Source organism: Notamacropus eugenii, chromosome 3, assembly GCF_028372415.1.
Source record: "Notamacropus eugenii isolate mMacEug1 chromosome 3, mMacEug1.pri_v2, whole genome shotgun sequence".
NCBI lineage: Eukaryota > Metazoa > Chordata > Mammalia > Diprotodontia > Macropodidae > Notamacropus > Notamacropus eugenii.
This window is the reverse complement of record NC_092874.1, coordinates 26,034,399-26,055,090: the sequence shown is the minus strand read 5'-3', so window position 1 is coordinate 26,055,090 and position 20,692 is coordinate 26,034,399. Positions and strand designations below refer to the sequence as shown.

The 20,692-nt window shown below is 39.1% G+C and overlaps 1 protein-coding gene across 12 annotated transcripts in view; it reads left to right on the top strand.

Moving 5' to 3' along the window:
- Positions 1–20,692, top strand: part of RBMS3 (RNA binding motif single stranded interacting protein 3) — a 1,420,870-nt gene that overhangs the window by 256,045 nt on the left and 1,144,133 nt on the right. For all 12 annotated transcript variants that reach the window (XM_072650014.1, XM_072650009.1, XM_072650015.1 and 9 more), the window contains one exon: positions 3,815–3,883. In XM_072650014.1, coding sequence (XP_072506115.1) covers positions 3,815–3,883 — 69 coding nt within the window. The remainder of the gene's footprint in view (positions 1–3,814; positions 3,884–20,692) is intronic.

Sequence of the window (20,692 nt, the reverse complement as noted above, 5' to 3'; positions counted from 1 at the left end):
TTAATGAAGAGTCAAGCAACCAAATTGCCCAAGGTCAGAGGACAGGACTTAGAGATTTCAGATGACATTCATTAAAAAAAGAGGTATGAAGAAGACTGGAAGGTTAGCAAGTGGAGTACATGAAAGACTAGAGGAAATATGTTGATTTAATCTGGGAAAAAGAATGTGGGAGGGAGTTGAATTCCATAAATAGATGGAGAATATTCGATGTGAACATAGGACTTAATAGGCCAGAAGACTTAGGTTAAGGCCCTTCTTCTGCCATCTGCTAACTAAATAACTAAGTGTGCTACTTTTAACCAATTAGACACCCTCTTTGTGCCTCAGTATCTTCACCTATAAAATGGGATTCATCATATTTGTCCTCAAATTCTCATAGGGTTGTTAGGAGGATCAAATGAAATAATGTATTTGGAAGTAAAAACCTTAAAAAAAATTAAATTGTATTGATAGCTTCTCCTATCTAAGATATTTGTTTACAAAATAGGGTGCTTAACACAATGCCTAGTATGTTAGTATGTAGTAGATGCCATATAAATGCTTTTACCCCTTACCTTCCCTTTTTCTGCAATTAATGCCTTAGAGAGTTATGTACAATACTGAGAGGCTAAATGGATTGCCCAGGGTCATGCAACTCATATTCTGACAGTGTATGTCAGAATTGAGAATTGAACACATGTCTTCAGGCTCCAAGAACATCTTCTCGTCATGCTATCATCATCATCGTTGTCATCACCGTCATCATCCAAAGGACAGAATGTGTGAAAAATGGCTTAAATTGTCATTAGAAGAATTTAGGCTCTTCTTTGTGAAGGATGCTTTGGTCATACAGACAGTGACTATGGGGAGGGGTTATGGATGGAATACATCATGTTGGTAGGATACTTCCCAGGAATCCTTTTCATCCCCACTTTGAATCAAATTGTGCAATTATATCCCTTCCCTAAACAAAATATGTTTATTTTCTTTCTTCAAGCTTGTATTTCACCAGAAACTAACTCTTGATTATGATTTTGAGGGATAAGGTTTGCAAAGGTGTTTAAAGTCCAGGCATCATAGTAAACTGATAAATTCATCTCCTTTTCTTACTAAGCCTTTGATAAGATAAACCTCAACCACCCCCTCCCCACAATTGGAAAGAGAGAAGGGGTAGTTGAATTTTTCTATTTAATTTTCTATCCTCTGTTCTTTGCTAATAAGTAGCAGTTGTTTGTTACTGGGGCTCCTGGCTATAGGGTAGAAGGAGCAAGATATGAAATGAAGGTAAAAAGTGTTGGTAACTGATCGTATGCAGGGTGGCTAAAGTAAAGATGCATATTTAAATTTCAAGTTAGAGATTGGGGGGTGTATGTTACGTAATGACACGCATATCACCTCCTCCCACAGATTATGGAACCTTCTATTTCCTTTCTCACCAAGCGTCATAGGATGAAATCACAGGGGATTTGTTGAAGGAACCTGCCATGTTTAATCTGAATAAGAGACTTAACCTATATGGGACTTTATAGAAACAGCATCTTCAAGTATTTAAGGAGCAATCCTGTGGATGAGAGATTACACTTGTTCTTCTTGGGGGAGGGAAGGACGATTAGGAGCAAACACAACAACGGCAGCGTTTCCTAACATAGTGATCCCAAAGTGAAATTGTCTGCCTTGGGATGTAACACAATGAATAGCTGAACTTTTGTAAAACTTTATACTATCTCTTTTGAGCCTCATAAAAACCTTGGGAGATAATGAATTTTCCATCTTTGCAGATTTTCCAGTGGATTCCACCTGTGTATTTTTGAGGGGATTTCTTGTTCATATGTGAGATTGGGCTAGGTGACCCCTGGGATTTCTTTCAGTTCTGAGATTGTATAGTTCTGAATATGTACAGAAACTTTTAACTTACTGGTGTTCAAAATAAACTGCACCTCCTTCACCTCCCTTCCCTCTGCCCTACCTTCATTAAGCTTCTTTTTTCACCTTTCAAAGTGTTGCCAGCTACTTGTGCTTTGTTATAACTGTTTCCTGAGATCATCATATAAAATGATCCATGTTCATGTAATGTTGAATGTTTCCCGTTTGTGGTCTAGATCATTTAATTGTCATGGAAGAAGTGTTTGGACATTCTGTATGGTGCTTTCTGTAGCATCTTTCAAAAATCCCTGCTTTCTACCTCATTTGCTCTTTTAGTCTGGCTCCATCTGATTCCCTTTGGTTTGGAATGGGAACACGATTTTCCACCTGAAATAATAGTCATTCTAAAGCTAGGCATTGCCCCAGAGGTAATGTCCGCCTTCCAGAGTTCAGTCTGTCTGAATAACACAAAATGTCTCTCATGATTGTACTTGCCAGTGGTTTTCTGTGATGAGATGTTGAAAGCAGATGTCCAGTTGGCAGTTGACCTCCTTGAATGCTATTTATTTATTATCTTTCTGTCTGTTTGAAGAGGTTATCATTTTTGTGACTTGTGATGATGGAGTCACATACACACATACATATGCATGACCTTTAAAAATGTATACATTTTCCAAATCTTTTCCCTCTTGGTATGAACATTGAGAGAGAGACTTCAGGACCAAGTACACAAACCAGCTGGTTGGCTATTGTTCTATCTGAAACAACTAGCAGTTTGTCTTGTGTCTGAACAGCCATTGAGACCGGAACTTTATCCAGACTTACTTGTGGTGTGGCTTCCTCTTCTTTTGTTTGATAGAATATTCTCTGAAAGGAAGCTTCATAGTTGGCAAATAATTTCTTTCTCATTTTTGTAGTTACTTGCAAACACATTTTAAGTTATACTCGATCCCTGCCAACTCTCTTTTTTCTTCTTCTTAGTGATGCACTCTCTTCTCCTCATTGGTCACCTTAACAGGACCTGAGATTTAGAGCTGGAAGGGACCCAAGAGATGGTCTAGTCTGACCCCTTCATTTTAAAGAATGGGAAATAGGCCAGGAGAGGAGAGGTGACTTGCTTGAGGTCATCAAGGTAGGAGAAAAGAGCAGCTCTTGGATTCATGTTCTTTGACACTAAAACCATTTTTGAGTACTTCTATTTGAAAGGCAGGAGAGATGTAGCAGCAATAGAAATGAATTTGGTGTCAGAGTGTTTGAACTGTGGCATTGCTATTTATTTCCCACATGATCTTAGATTAATTACACCCCCGCTTCAAACTTATATTTCTGTGTTCATAAATAGAAGGGTTTGGGCTGGATGACTCCTACAGTTCCAACTCTAAACCCTTCTGTTGACTCAGGTACTTGCTCCCACCAAGCCACATTTTCACTCACTTACTTATTTTATCTTTTGTATGTATATATCAGCATGTGTGTATATTTGTGGGTTATTAGGAGTGACCTGACCAAAGTCACACAGGTATTCTGTGGCAGAGTCAGGATCCTAACTTGAGTCTTTGTGCTTTCATGTTCATCACTCACTCCACTGCCACACTCGCTCCCTAGTGTACTTTCCTCTTGAGTTGGACCTTGAAGAATGGGCAGAATTGATGTGTGGGGAAGACAAAAAGAGAGAATTCTAGGAAAGGGGAATAGATCTGAAAGGTTATGGTAGTGATAGTAAGTATAACATGTAGAGTAATGATAATAAATAGGAAGGGACGAAGGGACAGAGGAAGGGAGAGAAAAAGAATGGATGGAATGAAGGATTGACCAGCCAGTTAGCCCAATAATAATTCTAATCCAAGACTGGGATCAAGTAATTCAGCTTACTTTCTGAGACTACAGGAATGTGATGTGAAGCTAAAGTATGTGTTTTTGTTCTGCACTGTTCTGGCTAACAGAGGCCTGGGTTTTTTTCTCTCTTTTCTAGAGGACCTCGGCCAGCAAGACTTCAGGTGCTCCTTCCTACAGCAGATGGTCCAGCTCACAGCCACATCAGGTAATACACCCTTTTCAAGGTGAACACTGACATCTCAAATCCCCTTGGAATGTGTTTAACCATATAATTATTCATCCCATTTTCTGGCATGACTAAAACCCAGCATTGACATAGGCACATGTGTGGACTCCCAGGCCCTCATTGATGAGCAGATTCATCTAGGGCTCTGATTTAGTTATTCTAGATTCTGCCCCTGCTGACAAAGATCTAGGGCAGTTGTTACTTAACCACTATTTTGCACATCAAAGTCATGTGTGTGGTGATTTGTCACAGGTTGGGGTGGTGTTGGGGGTGATAGTGACAATGGAAGGAGGGCAGAGGGGCTTGTGGAAGGCTAAGATGTTTCTTTCAAAGCATTCCCCAGATGATCACATCAACCAAGTCAATCAGGAAAAAGAGATGTATTTGAAAATGATTCTATCTCTGTTAACCTTCTGTTCTTTTTCAATTGAATCATACCCTCCCATGCTCATTATTATCATGAAACCAACTTAAAGAGTATTTTCAAATATCTTGAGGACAGGTGCCTATTTACTCTGGCTAAGTAATAATTTATGCAAGCTATAAAAATTATGCAGAGTATATTGCATGTCAGAGTCCTACAACCTGTGGCTTTGCATATGGAAACATCCAAGAAAATAGGTATTGCCAGGGATACAGCTTGTCATATAACTGGTGACAAAATATCATTATACCCAAATTCTTCACTGAGTCCTTTCTGCCAAGACCTTGGTTAGCTCATATAAAAGGCTCATTACATGAAATTTTCCCAGGGATCTATACAACACAGGGAGCCCCCCACAGTTGTATGCCTCCAAAACAGAGGGGACTTGGAACAGCAATAGAAAAGACCTATTTAACTATTGTTAGCCTAGATGGCCCGCTACTCTCTGCTTTTGTTTTAGGGCTGTGGGCAGCCCTACCATGATAAAGAGGCCAATGAACTCCCAAGGGATATTGTCAAGTGAAATCTTGCCCCTCCATCCCTTTCTTCCCACTCCACTCCCAGCTCAGCTAACCTGGTTTTCTTAGCATGGTAACAATACCTCTTCTTTGGTGACTGTAAAATAGTAATTTACTACATTTCAGAAATCTGGGATGGGCTACTTGGGACGTTATAGAATGCACCACTCTCTGACCCTTCTTTGAGGTGTTTGAGGTGCTTCAACCATGACCTATGTTGGTATATCTAAAGCGATAATAGGGGCAGAGACATTGGTAGAATCTGGGACATTGGTGTGTTCCAGCAGGATCTTACTTTATGGCTCTGGTTTTACATAGAGATTATGATTTTTGATGACCTGGAAGAATGTACTTACTGTAATTAGTTGATATGGGTTGGGAGACTGTGATTGCAGAAAAAAAAGAATGGTGATAGTCACCAATGAAATCTTGGTGTCTTTTTCTTCCTAAATCATATTGAAATGGGAAAGGGAACAGTTCTGTGAGTTAGGAAATCTGCCTTTGAGACCAGTACCTTCTAGGGACTGTGTGAACAGAAGTTTAGGTGTCCTTATACCTTCCCTTGCTTCTTAGAATCACAAAATGTTAAATCTGGAAGAGATTGAAGAGATAGGTCAGCTAGTGCCCTTTTTATATATAAAGAAAATGAGTCACAAAGAAGTTCCCTCAACTTCAACATCTTTTCCCTCAAACCTATATTTCTTCTGGTCAACTTTCCTCCTTCTTACCCAGGCACATAACTTGAGACCTATTTGATCTTTTTTCTTATCTATTATGTCCATTCAGTTGACAATTCCTTTTGATTCTAACTCAAAAATATCCCTTCCTCTGAACTCCCCCTGCAGCTACCATTGTGCATGCTTTTATCTCTTCCCTCATGGATTAATGGGCTAATTGTAGAGGCAGTGTGGTTCAGTGGAAAGTATATTGGATTTAGAGTCGCAGAAATTGGGTTCAAACCCTTGCTTTTCCACTTGCTAACTTCATTGAGTCTCACTTTCCTCACCTGTAAAATGAGGAGGTTGGGCTGGATTATCTCAAAAATTCCTTCTAATTCTATCCATGTTATTTCTATGTTTCTTTGGTATTCTTGCCTCTTTTGACTCTGACATTCTGAAAAGGATGAGTCTGTCCCTTTTTCAAGCCATCTTTCACATATTCTCGGATTTCTTTTCCTAATATACTTCTTTAATTTTGCATGTTACTCCACTACACACCAATCTTTAATTGATCCCTATCACATTCCAAATAAGAAATATTCTTATGAATGTGGCCTTCAAAGCCCATCATGATCTGACGCTGATCTCCTTTTCTAGGCTGATCACATATTAGTCACTTCATATATTCTCCTTTCCAGGCAGACCATATCTACACTCCATCTATTATTCTCGTTCTGTCCTCTGATCTCTGTGCCTTTGCTCATGCTGTCTTCTAGGCCTGGAGGGAATTCTTTCCTCTTCCACCCACATACATCTGAGCCTCTTTCTTTCAAGGTTCAATTCAGGTGCCATCTCTTTCATAATGCTTCTCCTCTGCATTTTCCCTATACCTCCTCCTTCTCCTCTTTCTTCCTTACTCAAAACTGGTCTCTCCTTCCTTAAATGCTTTTTCTAGCACTTACCTGCACCAACATTCCATGGATCATAAATTGAGAACTAAAAGGGACCTTAGAGATCATGTCATCTAACCTCTTCATAGTACAGATGAAGAAACTGAGGTCCCAAGAGGGCTCGGCCCCATGATTACACAGTTAGTATGATGCTAGCAGAGTCAAGGTTTGAACCCAGGATCTACAACTCCAGAACCAGGGTTCCTTTTGCTAAATACCAGTGGCTCTCTAAGTTTCTAGTCCAATGCCCTAATTTTACAGATATGGAAACTGAGGATCAGAAGGGTTAAATGGCTTGCCTAAAACCATAACAAAGCCAGTATTCAAACTCAGACCTTCCCCCCCCCCAATACAGTGCTCTTTCCACAACACACCATTTCGCCAGGTATTAAAGTTTTTGTGTAGATGTATTTCCTTCATTGTTTGCTATTTCTTGAAAGCAAACAGCATCATCTCTGTCTTTGCATCCCCATCACCAGTGGCAGAGCCAGAAGTAAAACCTGAATCTCTGGGCTCCTTATCCAATGTACCTGTATCTAATGTGCAGGTTATGAGGACCTCCCAGTCTCAGTTGCCTCGTTTATACGATAGGGATCATAAATAACTGTAGAACTTCTCTCATTGGCTTGAGGAATTTATAAGAAGAACCACTGAATTCATTGTTGAGGTCAGAACAGGGAGAAATGTATTTTGGCTAAACAAAAGGCTAAACAAACCTTTTAAACAAAGGGTTAAACAGAGATAATTGTGGGTGATGTGCTCTGCAAAGCTTAACGCCTTATATAATATATAACGCCTTATATAATAATGCCTATCATTTATTTTGTGCTTTTATGGTTTTCAGAGCACATTACATATTCTATTAGCTGATCTTCACAACAGTCTGAGTAGGTGCTATAAATGTCAGCTGTTACGATTAATTAATAATGTTACAATAATATATATAATAATTGGTAATCATATTATTTGCACAATTTCACTTAAGGGAGATATCAAGTGTCTGATTACATTGGATTCTGGTCTGCTTAGTACCTTTTAATGGGGAGAAGGGAGTGAACTCTCCAAGGTTCTGAAGGTTATTGAACAGAGGACAACTCTATGCCCAAAGTAGACCTGATCTTTTGGCTCCTGTCTTGATAAACGTGGGTAGGTTTCTGCAGTTTTAACTGACATGTAAGTTTAAGAAGTTTTAGTTTACAAAGGCTACCTTGTCCCTAGCCTTGGATTACAGGTTTCTGGAGTTTCAGAGATGATTGTTTATCAGGGACTGATCTAATTAATGTCTCCCTCTATTAGAGGCTTTGAATTTCAGAAATGATATTTGCCAGTGTGCTGACTCACCCTCTGGGCAAACTACTGAAGAAACTTCTCCCTAGCTGTCCTCACTCCTCAGGCCTCTTTAGTAATCCTTTCCACCTCTCCAGCACACAGGCTAATCTTTCTTCTCCTTTGTCACTAGCACTCTAATCTCTTTCTCTTTAATTTGTGTTTATTGTAAAGCCTTTGTCTTTTGTGTTTGGGATTTAATAGGCTTAGGGACTTCACAGGCATTGCAAATACTTACCTACACAAATAGTGAGACTGAGTTTGAATGGGAATGCTGAAACTCAGCTGGGGGATTCCTGCTCTGGTGCCCTCCTGTGAGGTTTGGCATCCACATCAAGTCCTTACTGACTTGTGGATTTGTTTGCCTCCCCATTTGTTTTTGGAATGGTTTGAATAAATCATAGGTAGAGTATGAAGCACAGGCCCAGTAGTCCATCTTTCACAGCCCTTATCAAAATCTTAGAGTGTGGCAGAAGGGCATGAGATCATCTGGGTTCAGGTCTCTGTTCTGCCCCCTTGCTATCTATGTTGACTTGGTCAAAATCATTTCTTCTCTCCAGGCTTCCATTTTTTATTTATAAACCAAGAGTTTCTAAACTGAGATCAATAGGGAATGGAAAGGGGAAAAGCATTTATATAGCATTTACTATGTGCCAGGCACTGTGCTGAGTGCTTTTTCACAAATATTATGTCATTTGATGCTTACAGCAATCCTCCAAGGTCAGAACTATCATTATTCTCATTTTACAGTTGAGTAAACTGAGACAAACAGGAGGCTAAATGACTTCCCCAGGGTCACACAGCTGGTGAGGGAGACTGGAGTTGAACTCAGGAATATTTGACTCCAGACCCAGAATGGCATCCACTGTGCCATCAGGTGCCTCCACACATTTTAGGGGTTCTGTGCTTGGATGGGACAACTGAATATTTATTTTTACTAACTTCTACCTGGAATTTAGTATTTCTTTCAATTACTTGAAAAACATGATTTTGAGAAAGGGTTCATCGGCTTCTCATGGGGGTCTGTGACACCCAAAGAGGTCCCAACTCTAACCATGATGACCTTTGATCATAGTTCTGACTCATTCTGAGTATCATAAAGTTTGACGCCTCCCCACCCCCTTTACAGTTATCAGGGTTGTTCTCCAAGTCAGCATATTTCCTGAGTTGTGTATATCTGCATGGTGAAGCTGTAAAGTTGGAAAGATCCCTCCATGCCCCGCCCCCCCCAATTCTGGAATCAGAGGTTTGGATTCAAATTCTGCCTCTGATTCATATTGTCTGACTTTGTGTGAATCATCTAACCTCCCTAGTCTTCAACCTCCTGTTCAATAAAATTAGATTATTGAACTGTATGGAATATAAGATCCCTCTCAGCTTTATAATTCTACTGGAGGTGTTGCTGCATCAATCACTTTTAAATATCCATTAATGAGACTCTTTACTGGGTCAGGGTCCTTCTGCCTGCTTGTAAACAGGTTAGTGTCTCTTCCTGTATGTGGTTAGGTCTATAATATAATATAGTTTGTATGTAACTGCAAACTACAAAGAGCCCTGGATTTAGAGTCCTTAGAGGACTTGTATTCAAATCCCAGCTCTAACACTTAACTCTGTAATGTTGTTCTAGTCACTTTACACCTCATCCCTGTCTGTCAAACAAGACGAGGAATAAATTTTCATCTTGGAGAACTGATAATGAAAACTCCTCTCTTCTTCCCGCAGACAGGTGGGGGACGCAAGACGTAGCATATGGAGTACTCTATCAGATGCAGTTACTAGGGTGGCCAGTGAGACAGGAGCCTTTGTTACACAGGAAGGTTGAATGGTGGTGGTTGGAGGCAAAGGCATCCTCCAAAACAAAAAGCAGCAAGAAAATAAAACGAAGATGATGAAACTTTACTAACTCCCCCTCTTCCCTCATGACGTTGTTTGGCGGCAGCCTCTTAAGGGCTAGAAGCATGTGAGATTATCATCATCTGTATCGTGCTCGTCACCATCAACAGTGCTGTTGTGACTACATCCATACTGAAGGCTCCATCTGTGTTTAGAAGGTGAAATGATCACTATTGCTTGTGCTGAAGCTGTGATTAGAGGTGGCACTGTGGATAGAGCGATGGACCTCGAGTCAGGGAGATTTGGGTTCAAATTTACTCAAACTCTAGTTATGTGACCCTGAGAAAGTGACTGAACCTTTCCTTATCTGTAAATGGAGGTGATAATAGTAGCACCTATCTCCTAAGGTTGTCTTGAAGATAAAATGTGATTATATCTGTCGAGTGCTTTCATACCTTAAAGAACTATATGAATTCTAGCTGTGAGGATAATGATACTTTGTATTTTTTTGTAATTTAATAGATTGTAAATACTTTTGAAAGGATGAGGAATATTAAAACCAAATGTTTATATTATTTTTCTTTTCTAGATTTCTGTTAATAAAGCATAACAAAAGTTTTCAAGTTCTATAACAATTTATGCCACAGGTAATAGAATTGCCTGCTTCTAATCTAAGTAATTGCCTGTCAGTATTGTAGACACGGAGATACCTCCAAGTTTGAAAGACTGAGATCCTGATAAGCTTTTTTAAATCATCCTGTCCTTTCTACAAACTTTCTACTTGGAAAAGTTTGATATATTATTTTCCATCCTACTTATCAGTCATGAAATTTTCCTCCATGTCCTAATACATTTAACTCTTCTAGTGTAGCACAAAAGAGAGAATACGTCTTGGGGATACAACAGAGGGCAGTTGTCGGGGGTGCCAGACTGGGATGTTCAATAACCTCTAGGTGTTTCAATCATAAAAAAGAGTTGGGCAATCACTCTTGATTATACAGGGATTCAGTGCCTGCCTGGTGCACAGTAGGCATTTAATAGATATTTAAACTGAATGAATCAATTTTTCCAACCTTAAATGTTATGGGTGACTGGTTGAATGGGTGGCCAAGAGCACAGAAGTCTAATCTTTGAAACTGAAAACTAAGCAATTTCAAAGGGGACTGGTGTGTGACTAGGTGGCAGGTGACTCTCATAAGGAATTGGAGCAGATATTTGAGTGTCACTGTTTCCTGGAGGCAGATAATATGAGATGACAGGGCTTCAGAGACTGGGTGCTATGCTACTGTTACGGCCACAACAGAGGCTTGAGTGACTTGTAGGGGGAAGACAGGCCTGATTTAGCTGTGATTCCATGCCCTACGAGAATGAAGGCAGGGTCAGTCTGGCACACTTTGGCCCTGAATAAGTAATTTGTCAATTACTCATTATTCTTTGTGAAAATAAGGTCAGATATAGAATTGGGAACTATGCTAACTTCTGTATGTTCTCCTTTCATACTCATGTGCCCAGTTCAATTCAATTCAATTTAGTTTAGAGCAAACCAGTTCATTTCAGTTCAATAAGCATTTCTTAAAGGACCAGCAGAGTTTAGTGCTAGTCTCAGAGTCAAACAGCTCTGAGTTTGAATCCAGCCTCATAACTAGCTGTGTGAACCTGAGTTAAGTCATGTAACCTCTTGGGCTTGAGTGTTCTCATCTTTAAAACCAGGATATTTGCTGGGAGGCACAGATGCTATCATACATATAAAGTCTGTTGTACTTGTTAAAGAGCTATAAAAATGTGATATATTTTCAAGAAATATTTCCTAGGTTTTAGCCTCTGGGAATGCAAAAGAAAATGAGTAGTTCCTTCCTTCACCAAGCTTACATTCTGTTAGAAGGACTACATAGAAAACAAAGTTAAATAAATTAATATTATACTTTAAAGTTAAGATGATGCTATTAATATGAATTAATAAATTAAATAAAAATATATGCAGAGCAATTCATGGGAGGAGAGCACAAGGAACTAGAGGCATCAGATGAGGTTTTTGGTGGGAGGTAGCACTTGACTTGAACCTGGAAGGTAGCTTGGGATTCTAAGAGGTAGTGTGGGACAGAAATTCTAGAAATGGGGGAAAGTCTATGCAAAGGCATGGAGTGAGAAATGGAATGTTGTATGATGGGAATAGTAAGGTCACTTTGGCTGGAATGCATATTACATGAAGGAGAATGCTAATAGATGGGTTGGATATGTGTTTTACTGTTTCTTTCTTCTCCCCTCTGCATTCCTCTATATCCTATATCCTCTATATCCTTAGTAAGCATTAAAGTGGGAAAGGAGATACAGATATTGGCCCATCTGGTTTATACACTGGCTCATCAACTCATGAATTTTTGCATCGTAGTTGTATTTACATGACAATGATCCTTTCATTATGGAATGTCAATATTGAGAGCAAAAGATCTACTAAGACTATGTAGATGAAGACATCGCAGGATGTTTGGTGGATCAACAGAGAGGACAACACATAAAATCACTGTATTTGGGACTTGGTGAACATGATTCTTGCAATTGGTAAGTGGGAAGCATAAGGATTTGATGCAGATCATGCAGATTGTGGACTCCAGGAACATATCCTTAAGAGCAGCAAGCCTTTGGTCTGTTATGGAGAATGGCATTGCTCAATCCAATCTAATCAAGCCAAGTGACATTTATTAAACCCCTATCACATGCCAGGCACTTGCTGAATACGGGGGACACAAAGCCAAAATAACAAAATCCACTACTACCACCACCACCACTACCACCATCACCACCACCACCACCACCACCACTACCACCATCACCACCATCACCACCACCACCAACACCACCACCACCACCATCAACACCATCACCACCCCCCCCACCACCACCACCATCAACACCACCACTACCACCAACAAAACAATAAGCAGCCCTATCCTCAATGAACTTGCATTCTTTTGGAATTGCTTTGGTAGCACTGATAACCTTATTCACAAAATTAAACCTCTGATAAAATAAGAACATAGAAAAAGAGCTAGATAGCCATAATTGTCATTACAGTTTTTTTCTCTAGACAATAGGGAAGATCTGAAACTCATTTTTTACTCTTTAACAAACCATAAGGCCCCTTTTCCTTCTTTTCAGGAAGAGCTTTGCAAAAGCAAATACATGCTTACATTTGATTTATTGCCCTGAAAAACATTTTTTGAAACAAAGAAAAAGGAGAGGGCCTAAGTGAATTGTCCCCAATGCTACTATAATGTAAAAGCATACTGACATGAAGGAAGAGCTAGAAGAAAAATATATTCACCAAAGATGACATAAAAACAAAAAGAAATGTACAAATCTAGATGTGAATAAGGAAAGGGGGGGGGCAGAGAGAGAAACCAACCAAAAATAAGCTTTTATTGAGCTTTTACTGTGTACCAGGCATTGTGCTAAAGGACAAATTATTTTAGATATATTGCATTTAGAAATCCTCCTTAAACTATAAATCATTGTAAATATACATTTATTTGGTTTGGGGTTTGAGGGAATAATTAGTTAAGGAAATAATTACTTTTTAAATTTTGGACTTGGAATTGAATTGCATTTAGACTGAAAGGCCAACTTGACCTAGTAAAACTTCAAATTAGTGGATAGCTTAAAGCAGATTTTATTTTCAGTCACCCATCATAAATAAAGCTAATGACTACAAAAGGTGTTGCCAAGCAGAGAATCTGTTTCACTTAATAAACAAGGATAACTTATATTTGACACTGTGTATATAAAGGGATGTTGGTAAGTGTTTTTAAAAAGTCCTCTGAAATAGAGAAAAATGTTTAATCCTAACATTTTGGTAACTTGCTTTGGTACTTCCAGGATCTATGATTTCCTAGACATTGATCTGCCAGTTCAGGAGATGTCTTCATAGACTGCCTTCATGAGTTTCTGAGAACAAAAAATTCCTATGCCCCCTGACAGCCTGGTGGTGAACCTCTCTGGACTCAGCTAGTTTTGGGAATTGGTGCCTATATCCAGGTTCGAAGCTTTTGCTATTTACTTGTCCAGACTGGAAACCCAAGAGCCACTTTTGACTTCTTTGTCTTCCTTATGCCTCAATCCCATTAGCTGTGTCAATCATGGTGACTCTCCTATCTATCTCCTCAACATCTCTTGAATTTGATCTTTCTTCTCTACTTAAATATTACCCTAGTTCCCTTTCTCTTTTCTTCTGCTACTGGCCTATTAAAACAGCTGGTCCTGCTTCCTACCATCTATCTCATCTCAAATCCAGTCTTCAGTGATAGTTTTCCTAATACACACCTGACCATGTCACTTACCTAGTCAAAAATTGAAAGTTTTTTTTTTAAATTGCCTATGGGAGGGAAGCTTAGATTTCTTAACCTACCATATAAGATCCTCTGCTATTCACTTCTTTAAGGTTTTTCTCTTCACATTCTTTTTAATCTAGACAAACTGACCCACCAGTTCTTTATTGTGCTAAAGTTGTTCTTTTCCATCTTCATTCATTCACTAGCCTATCCTCCCTGCCTAGAAAGTATCTCTCCTCATCGCCACCTCTGACAACCTTTCTCTCCCTTAATGACTCAGATGAGGAGCCACCTTCATTATGAAGCTGTCCCTGAAAGCCCAAGCTAAAAGTATTCCCAATCTCATCATTTTTTCCTGTGGATATATTCTTTTCTGTCATTAATATAATCTGCCTTCTATTATTTTTATGTGTTCATGTTATGTTCCCCACCAGAGGTAGTATGTTCCTTAAATTTGGGGTTTTCTTTCATCTTTATATGTCCAATCCTCAGTGCCATGCCTTGCATACAGCAACTATCTGAAAATGTATAAATTAGAAGGATGTAAAATTGTATTGAATTAGAAGAATGAGTTAGAACTTGTACTTCCCTGGCATAACCTTTGAGAGGACCCATGGCATTTCTACCCATGGTGAGAGTTTACATTATTAATTTTCTAAGCAAACTATTTCTAGACCATCCATGTCAATTTCCATATCATTTTGTTTGTTCTTCTTAACTTTTCTCTATAGTTGGATGAGCCATCAGATTTAAGTTCCAGCAGTTAAAGTCAGTTCTACAAATTAGGCTCTCTGCCTAGGAGGAAAGGAGGCTACTGCTTCTTTTCTTTTCTCATCTCAACTTAGAACTTCCCAGAGAACATGGTTTATTTATAGCTTTCTCCCACCTGCCTAGGTTTTTGATTCATTAAGTGCTTTCAATCCTCCATTGTTTATTGTTTATCCAAAGGCAATCTAGTGTAGTGGAAAGGAAAGTGGACAGAGAGTCAGATGACTTAGATTTGAGTCCAAGGTAGACCAATGCGTGACCTTGAAATTCCTTCAACACCTTTGAGCATGAGTTTTCTCATTGTTAAAATGGTATGTATGTGTGTGTGTGTGTGTTTGTGTGTGTGTGTGTGTGTGTGTAATTTTGCTAATTGAGAGTTTGGGTAAGGAAAATGTTTTATAAAACATTAAACACTATATGTGTGAGCTGTTGTTTTTGTGTTGCCTACATTAACAATTCACATTTATATGTTCCACAATGACAGAAAAAGGAAGCAGTACAGTGATTGAGTAAGAATGAGTCAATAGACCAATATTTTTTGAAAGCAAGACCAGATTGTCAGAATGGTTATTATGCTGCTACCCTCTGCATGTTGAAAGAACCAAATGAAGGCCTCTAGCACTTTGGATTGATCCTCTTTAGAATTTAAAGAAATCATGGATTGAAATTGTGCAGAATCATAGAATCATAGTCCTAGGCTAGAATCTCACCTAGTCCAATACCCTCATTTTACAGATGATGAAACTGGCACCCAGGGAAGTTAAGGGACTTGTCCAAGGTTACACTGGGAGTTAATATCAGAAGTGAGATTTGAATCTAGGTCCTTTGACTCCCCACTTGGTGTTCTTCCTCTTGTACCCTGTTGCCTTCTCTATGAGAAAGCATGGGGAAGTTGTGACCTTCATTGATGGATAAACTACTCACAGTTGAAAACAAGAAAGAACCAAAGTATCTGGTGTTGTCTATGGGAGTTATTATTTATATAATAATTGCTAATGAAGTCTTACTTTCTGATGCCTACTTTGGGAAAGCTCTGTTGGAATGACAAAGTAGAAGGGAAGAAGGTGCAACCCCTGTAAGATCACCGGTTCCACGGACAAACTCTGCCAGTCCTGAAATGTGCCATCATCGGGTTGACCACAGAGACGTTATGTGTCGTAGCAATTCTTAGGGTGCAAGAACATCGTGATTTGTGTGAGTGGAAGTAATATCCACATTGTAAAAATTGGAGACCTTTTATGTAGTAGAGAATTAGTATTTATATACTGTCTCGAATAATTCTAAAATGACGTATGGTTGAAAATATGTTGGGTATCTCTGCCTGTATCTGTAGAATCTAACTCTAGTTATATCATTTATTTTATAATTCTTTCCATCTATATACTTTTATATCTATATGATCCATATCCATATCTCTATGTCTCTATCTCTGCTTCTACATAATCTAAATCCACATACATATCTACTTTCATCTCTATCTCCATCTCATCTCTCTTTCTATCTCTGTTTCTATCATCCATCATCTCTCTTTCTCTTGCCGTCATCTATCATCTCTGTAAATATGTATATCTATATTGATGTTGACATCAATACAGAACAATAGATTTAGATGCCAAAGGGGTATCAGAGGGCATTTAGTCTGACCTTTCACTTAATAGTTGAGAAAACTAACGTTTGGGGAAATTATGACTTCATGAAAATGACACAAGTCAGTGACACAAAACACTGGGGAAGCCTTTGACTACAAATCCAGTGCTCTTTCCACTGTAATGTGTTGCCTATTCACATACACACATATGTATTTACATATACATGTATATGCAAATATGCATAACTGAAGGCATACATCCGAATGTGACTGTCTCTACATATACATGTGTATGTGTATGTATATTATATGTATATAATATACATGCACACATATCACCTATGTGTAGCATATGTGTATATCTGTCTAGATACATGGCATTAAGTCTTTCTTCTGGCAATACTAGCTGTATGATCCTGGATAAATCACTAAACCTCTCTGTTCCATACTGCTCTTTAGACCTCTAGGCAGGGCAGGCAGCCATCTGCATTGCTATAGAGGATTTCTTCACTGGTATTTCCTTGTTATGATGAGATCAAATATACAAAAGTATGCACATGTATTACATAATCATGTATAGATAATTTCTCACATATTCTTTCATTAAAAATCATGACTTAGTATTTTCACAAATTCCAAATTAGTAATATTTTATTGCCTGGATAATACACGATTATAAACATGATTTATGTACCTGCTCTTTTTTTCAGAAATGTTACAAATGTTATGCATTAGGTGATGTGACCTGGGGAAGAAATGGTTACCTCTTCCAAATCCCTTTCACATGTACATACATATTTGTTTGCATGGCGGGCATGTGTTCCCCATGGGCTCCTTTTGCCAGGAGAATCATGCTCAGTGTGGTTTTTGCAGTGTTGGTTATATTTAGTCATTAGAACTAATTACTCAGCCTTTTGGGTGATAAGTAATTCAAAAAAGATTCATATCTAATGAAACTTTTAATCATTTATAGCTAGGGGAGTTGAGAATGTTGCTTAGTCAACATCCACACTGATTCAAACTCAGGAAAGAGTGGTCCAGTAGATAAAAGCAAGAGGTTGGGAATCAGAGCATTTGAGTTTCAATTCTCATTCTGCCCCTCCCTCCTGATGTGACTCTGAAAAAGTGCCTTCATTTTGCGATCTTGCTTGCCTTATCTGTAAATAAGGAGATGGACTAGTTGGCTTCTGACATTACTTCATACTAAAAATGTATGACTTCCTAATACTTAACCTCCACGGACTTCAGAAACCCAGTGTATATAATGATGAAGTTAGACTTGGAACCCTCAAAAGTTATTCCAGCTCTATTCCATAATTCCTTGAGTTTGGAGTAATAGTTTCTAGTTTCTAAAACTGAGCACCATATGGACTTAACAAGAGTAGAAGTTAATGAGGAAAGCAAAAATATATACATATACACACAATACATACATATACATATGCCTATGATGCCACATGTATACATGTATGTATACACATGTATGTGTGTGTGTGTGTGTGTGTGTGAGAGAGAGAGAGAGAGAGAGAGAGAGAGAGACTATTGAACTTGTTAAAAGGAGGTATATTGCTAGCCCATCCACTTTTGTCTAGGTCCTGAGTCCATGGCCTTTACTCAATCATGTGTTTGGAGGCTGGTGTAAGGGAAGAAATATGGGCCTGCTGATCCTGTATCATCTTCATAGAATCACAGATTTAGAGCTGAAAGTGATCTTGGAGGCCATAGAGTCTTTGTTGAATCCTTTCAGTAAGGTCCAACTCTTCATGACCCCATTGAGGTTTTCTTGGCAAAGATACTAGAATGTTTTGCCATTTCCTTCTCTAAGCCATGGAGTTTAACCACCTCATTTTACAGATGCAAATCTAAGAGTATTTTAGGTTAAGTGATTTTTTTATATTCACACAACTAGTATGTAGCCAAGTTGGTATTTGAATACTGGTTTAAAGAAATAAAATTCTTAATCATAGCATTTCAACATGAGAAGGGACCTCAGAGGTGATGGATCCCATTCATGAACAAGAACCTCCTGGATGAGAAAGAGTCCTGGACTTGGAGAGAAGGGCTTTGCATTCAAATTTTGATTTTGTCCCACAGTAATGTAAGTGTCATGGCAAAAAAACCTATTTTATTACAATTTAGAATGCGTGTCTGTAAAAATCTTTATTCCATACATTGTTATAAGGCAGGGAAAGATATCCTTTGACACACTATATCTCTGGAGGTAGTGGAATTCTAAATATGAACCGTCCCCCACAGGTACTTAGAATATAATGAGAACCCATTGCCATGTAGAATTTTCCACCAACCACTGACCTTGGGGAAAGTGCATTGCATTCCTTGGGAGAAAGAAGTGGTTTCCTAGTCTGCTGTCCTTTTGTTGGCCTCTGGAGTCTGCAATAAGGTAGACTCTATCTGTTTTTTGGTGGGCCTGATGCAAAAATTAGATGAATGGAAGGCAAATATAGATGTGAAATGGGTTTACACCTTATATGGAGGCTTATTGTAAAGTGGCATGACTTGTGCTCTTCTCTCTCTGTTACTTTTGCGACCTTGACCTCTTCAAGTCTCAATTTCATGACCTACAAGTCACTTGACCTTTCTGAGTCAGCTTCCTGATCTACGGGTGGCTAGATGTCTCAGTGGTTAGAGCGCTGGGTCTGGCATCAGGAAGATTTAAATTCAAATCCAGCCTCAGACTGTATGACTATGAGCAAGTCGCTTAACCTATGTCTCAATTTCCTCATCTGTATAACGGAGTAACAGTAGTACTCATCTCACTGGGTAGTTGTGAGGAAAAAATGAGCATTCTCAAGTGCATTGAAAACCTTAAAGCATTTCAGAAAGATGATGATGATGATGTTGGAGGACTAGCTGGCCTCTAAGGTCGCTTTCATCTCTACCTCTATGGTATTATGATCTCTTCCCAACATAGCTTATGAGTCTGGCCTTTGCCTGAAGACCCCCAGGGGAAGAGAAAGCTTTACCTCCCCAGGCCCCTTAATCCTTCTGCTCTTTCTACCTTACCCCTTCCCTGTTGGTCTTTCAGATATTTTCTCTTAAGGAACAAGAAAAGTTTCATCTTCACAGTGACAACTTGATTATTCTGTGTCATGGCAAAACCAAGGTGCTGAACAAAACTGTGTGGATGCATCATTAACATTGGAATGATTAATGAGACTGGGGAATAATAAGCCTGCTGTACCCTTTCTTCATCGTGTTTATTCATTTCATCCCAAATGGAGCTTACCATAAGTCGTGTTATGGTCTCATTGGGGAAGCCATGTTTATTTTTAATACCAGTCTGTACTGGAAACTGCCTGATATATTCAATAATTGTTAAGTAACTGGAGGAACCTGGGCTGAGACTAGAATGATTATGAGTTGGAAGATCTCAGCCATGAAGCTCATATTTAGGTCTCAGTTGCTGACAGTGATCCAGAGTCCAATGAAATCAGTGCCCTATCCTCAAGAGAACCAGCAAAGCCCACTCAACACTGTTCTTTGTGCCAATCAATTTAAGAGAGGTGGGTAGGATGGCATATGAAGCTAATAGGGTGACTTCCCTAAGAACCAAAGGAAATGAGGGTTCAGAGAAGGATTTACACGAAGGAAGTCATGGGAGTTCTCTTTTGAACCATCCCAATCTTGGAAAAGAGGGACAACCTCTCTGATAAATCGCCAAGTGGATCAGGTAAAAATCTTCTTTGCTCCTCTTCCCATCACCGCCCCCCCTTTCTCCCTCCTCCCCACTCACAGCTAGTAGGGAAGAAGCTAGAAAATAAAATGAAATAAAAGCCAGGCAGTTGTTCTTAGCAATTTGAGGCTCAGAGGAGACTGACTTGCTGTCTTTTTCTCCCTGACTGCTGATTACTGCCTGAAGAGAGGTAACGATGGTTTCATTTCCTCTCCCATTGTAACTCAATGCCGTCTTCTCTTGTCGTCTGTATTGCCGGCTTGTAGTCAGCGCTTGATAAACCTATTCATCTTTTCTATGACTACAAAATTGCCTAAGTGTGTCAATTTGAGATTGGGGAAATAAGATCCGGGATCTGACCTCAGTTAGCTACGAGAGGCGGGGCGCAGAGGATTTTATGGACTCTCTAATTCCAAAGTAAGATGTTGGGTTTTTGAGTCTGTCACTCAGAAAAAGGAAAGAGAAGGGTGGGGGAGGTATGAGCATGTTATGAAGGATGGGGAGTTGCTGCTTCTGTGTTAGATGCACTACAGTGGCAACAGAAATATAGTTATGGGGCTGCTCTTGTAGAACAAGCAACTTTTTTTTCCTCTTCTACAGAGATATTATGAGATGCAGCTGGACATGTGGAGATAGAGTATTGGATTTGGAGTTGGAAATATCTGTCTTTAAATCCCACCTTTGATAATATCCATATGATCAT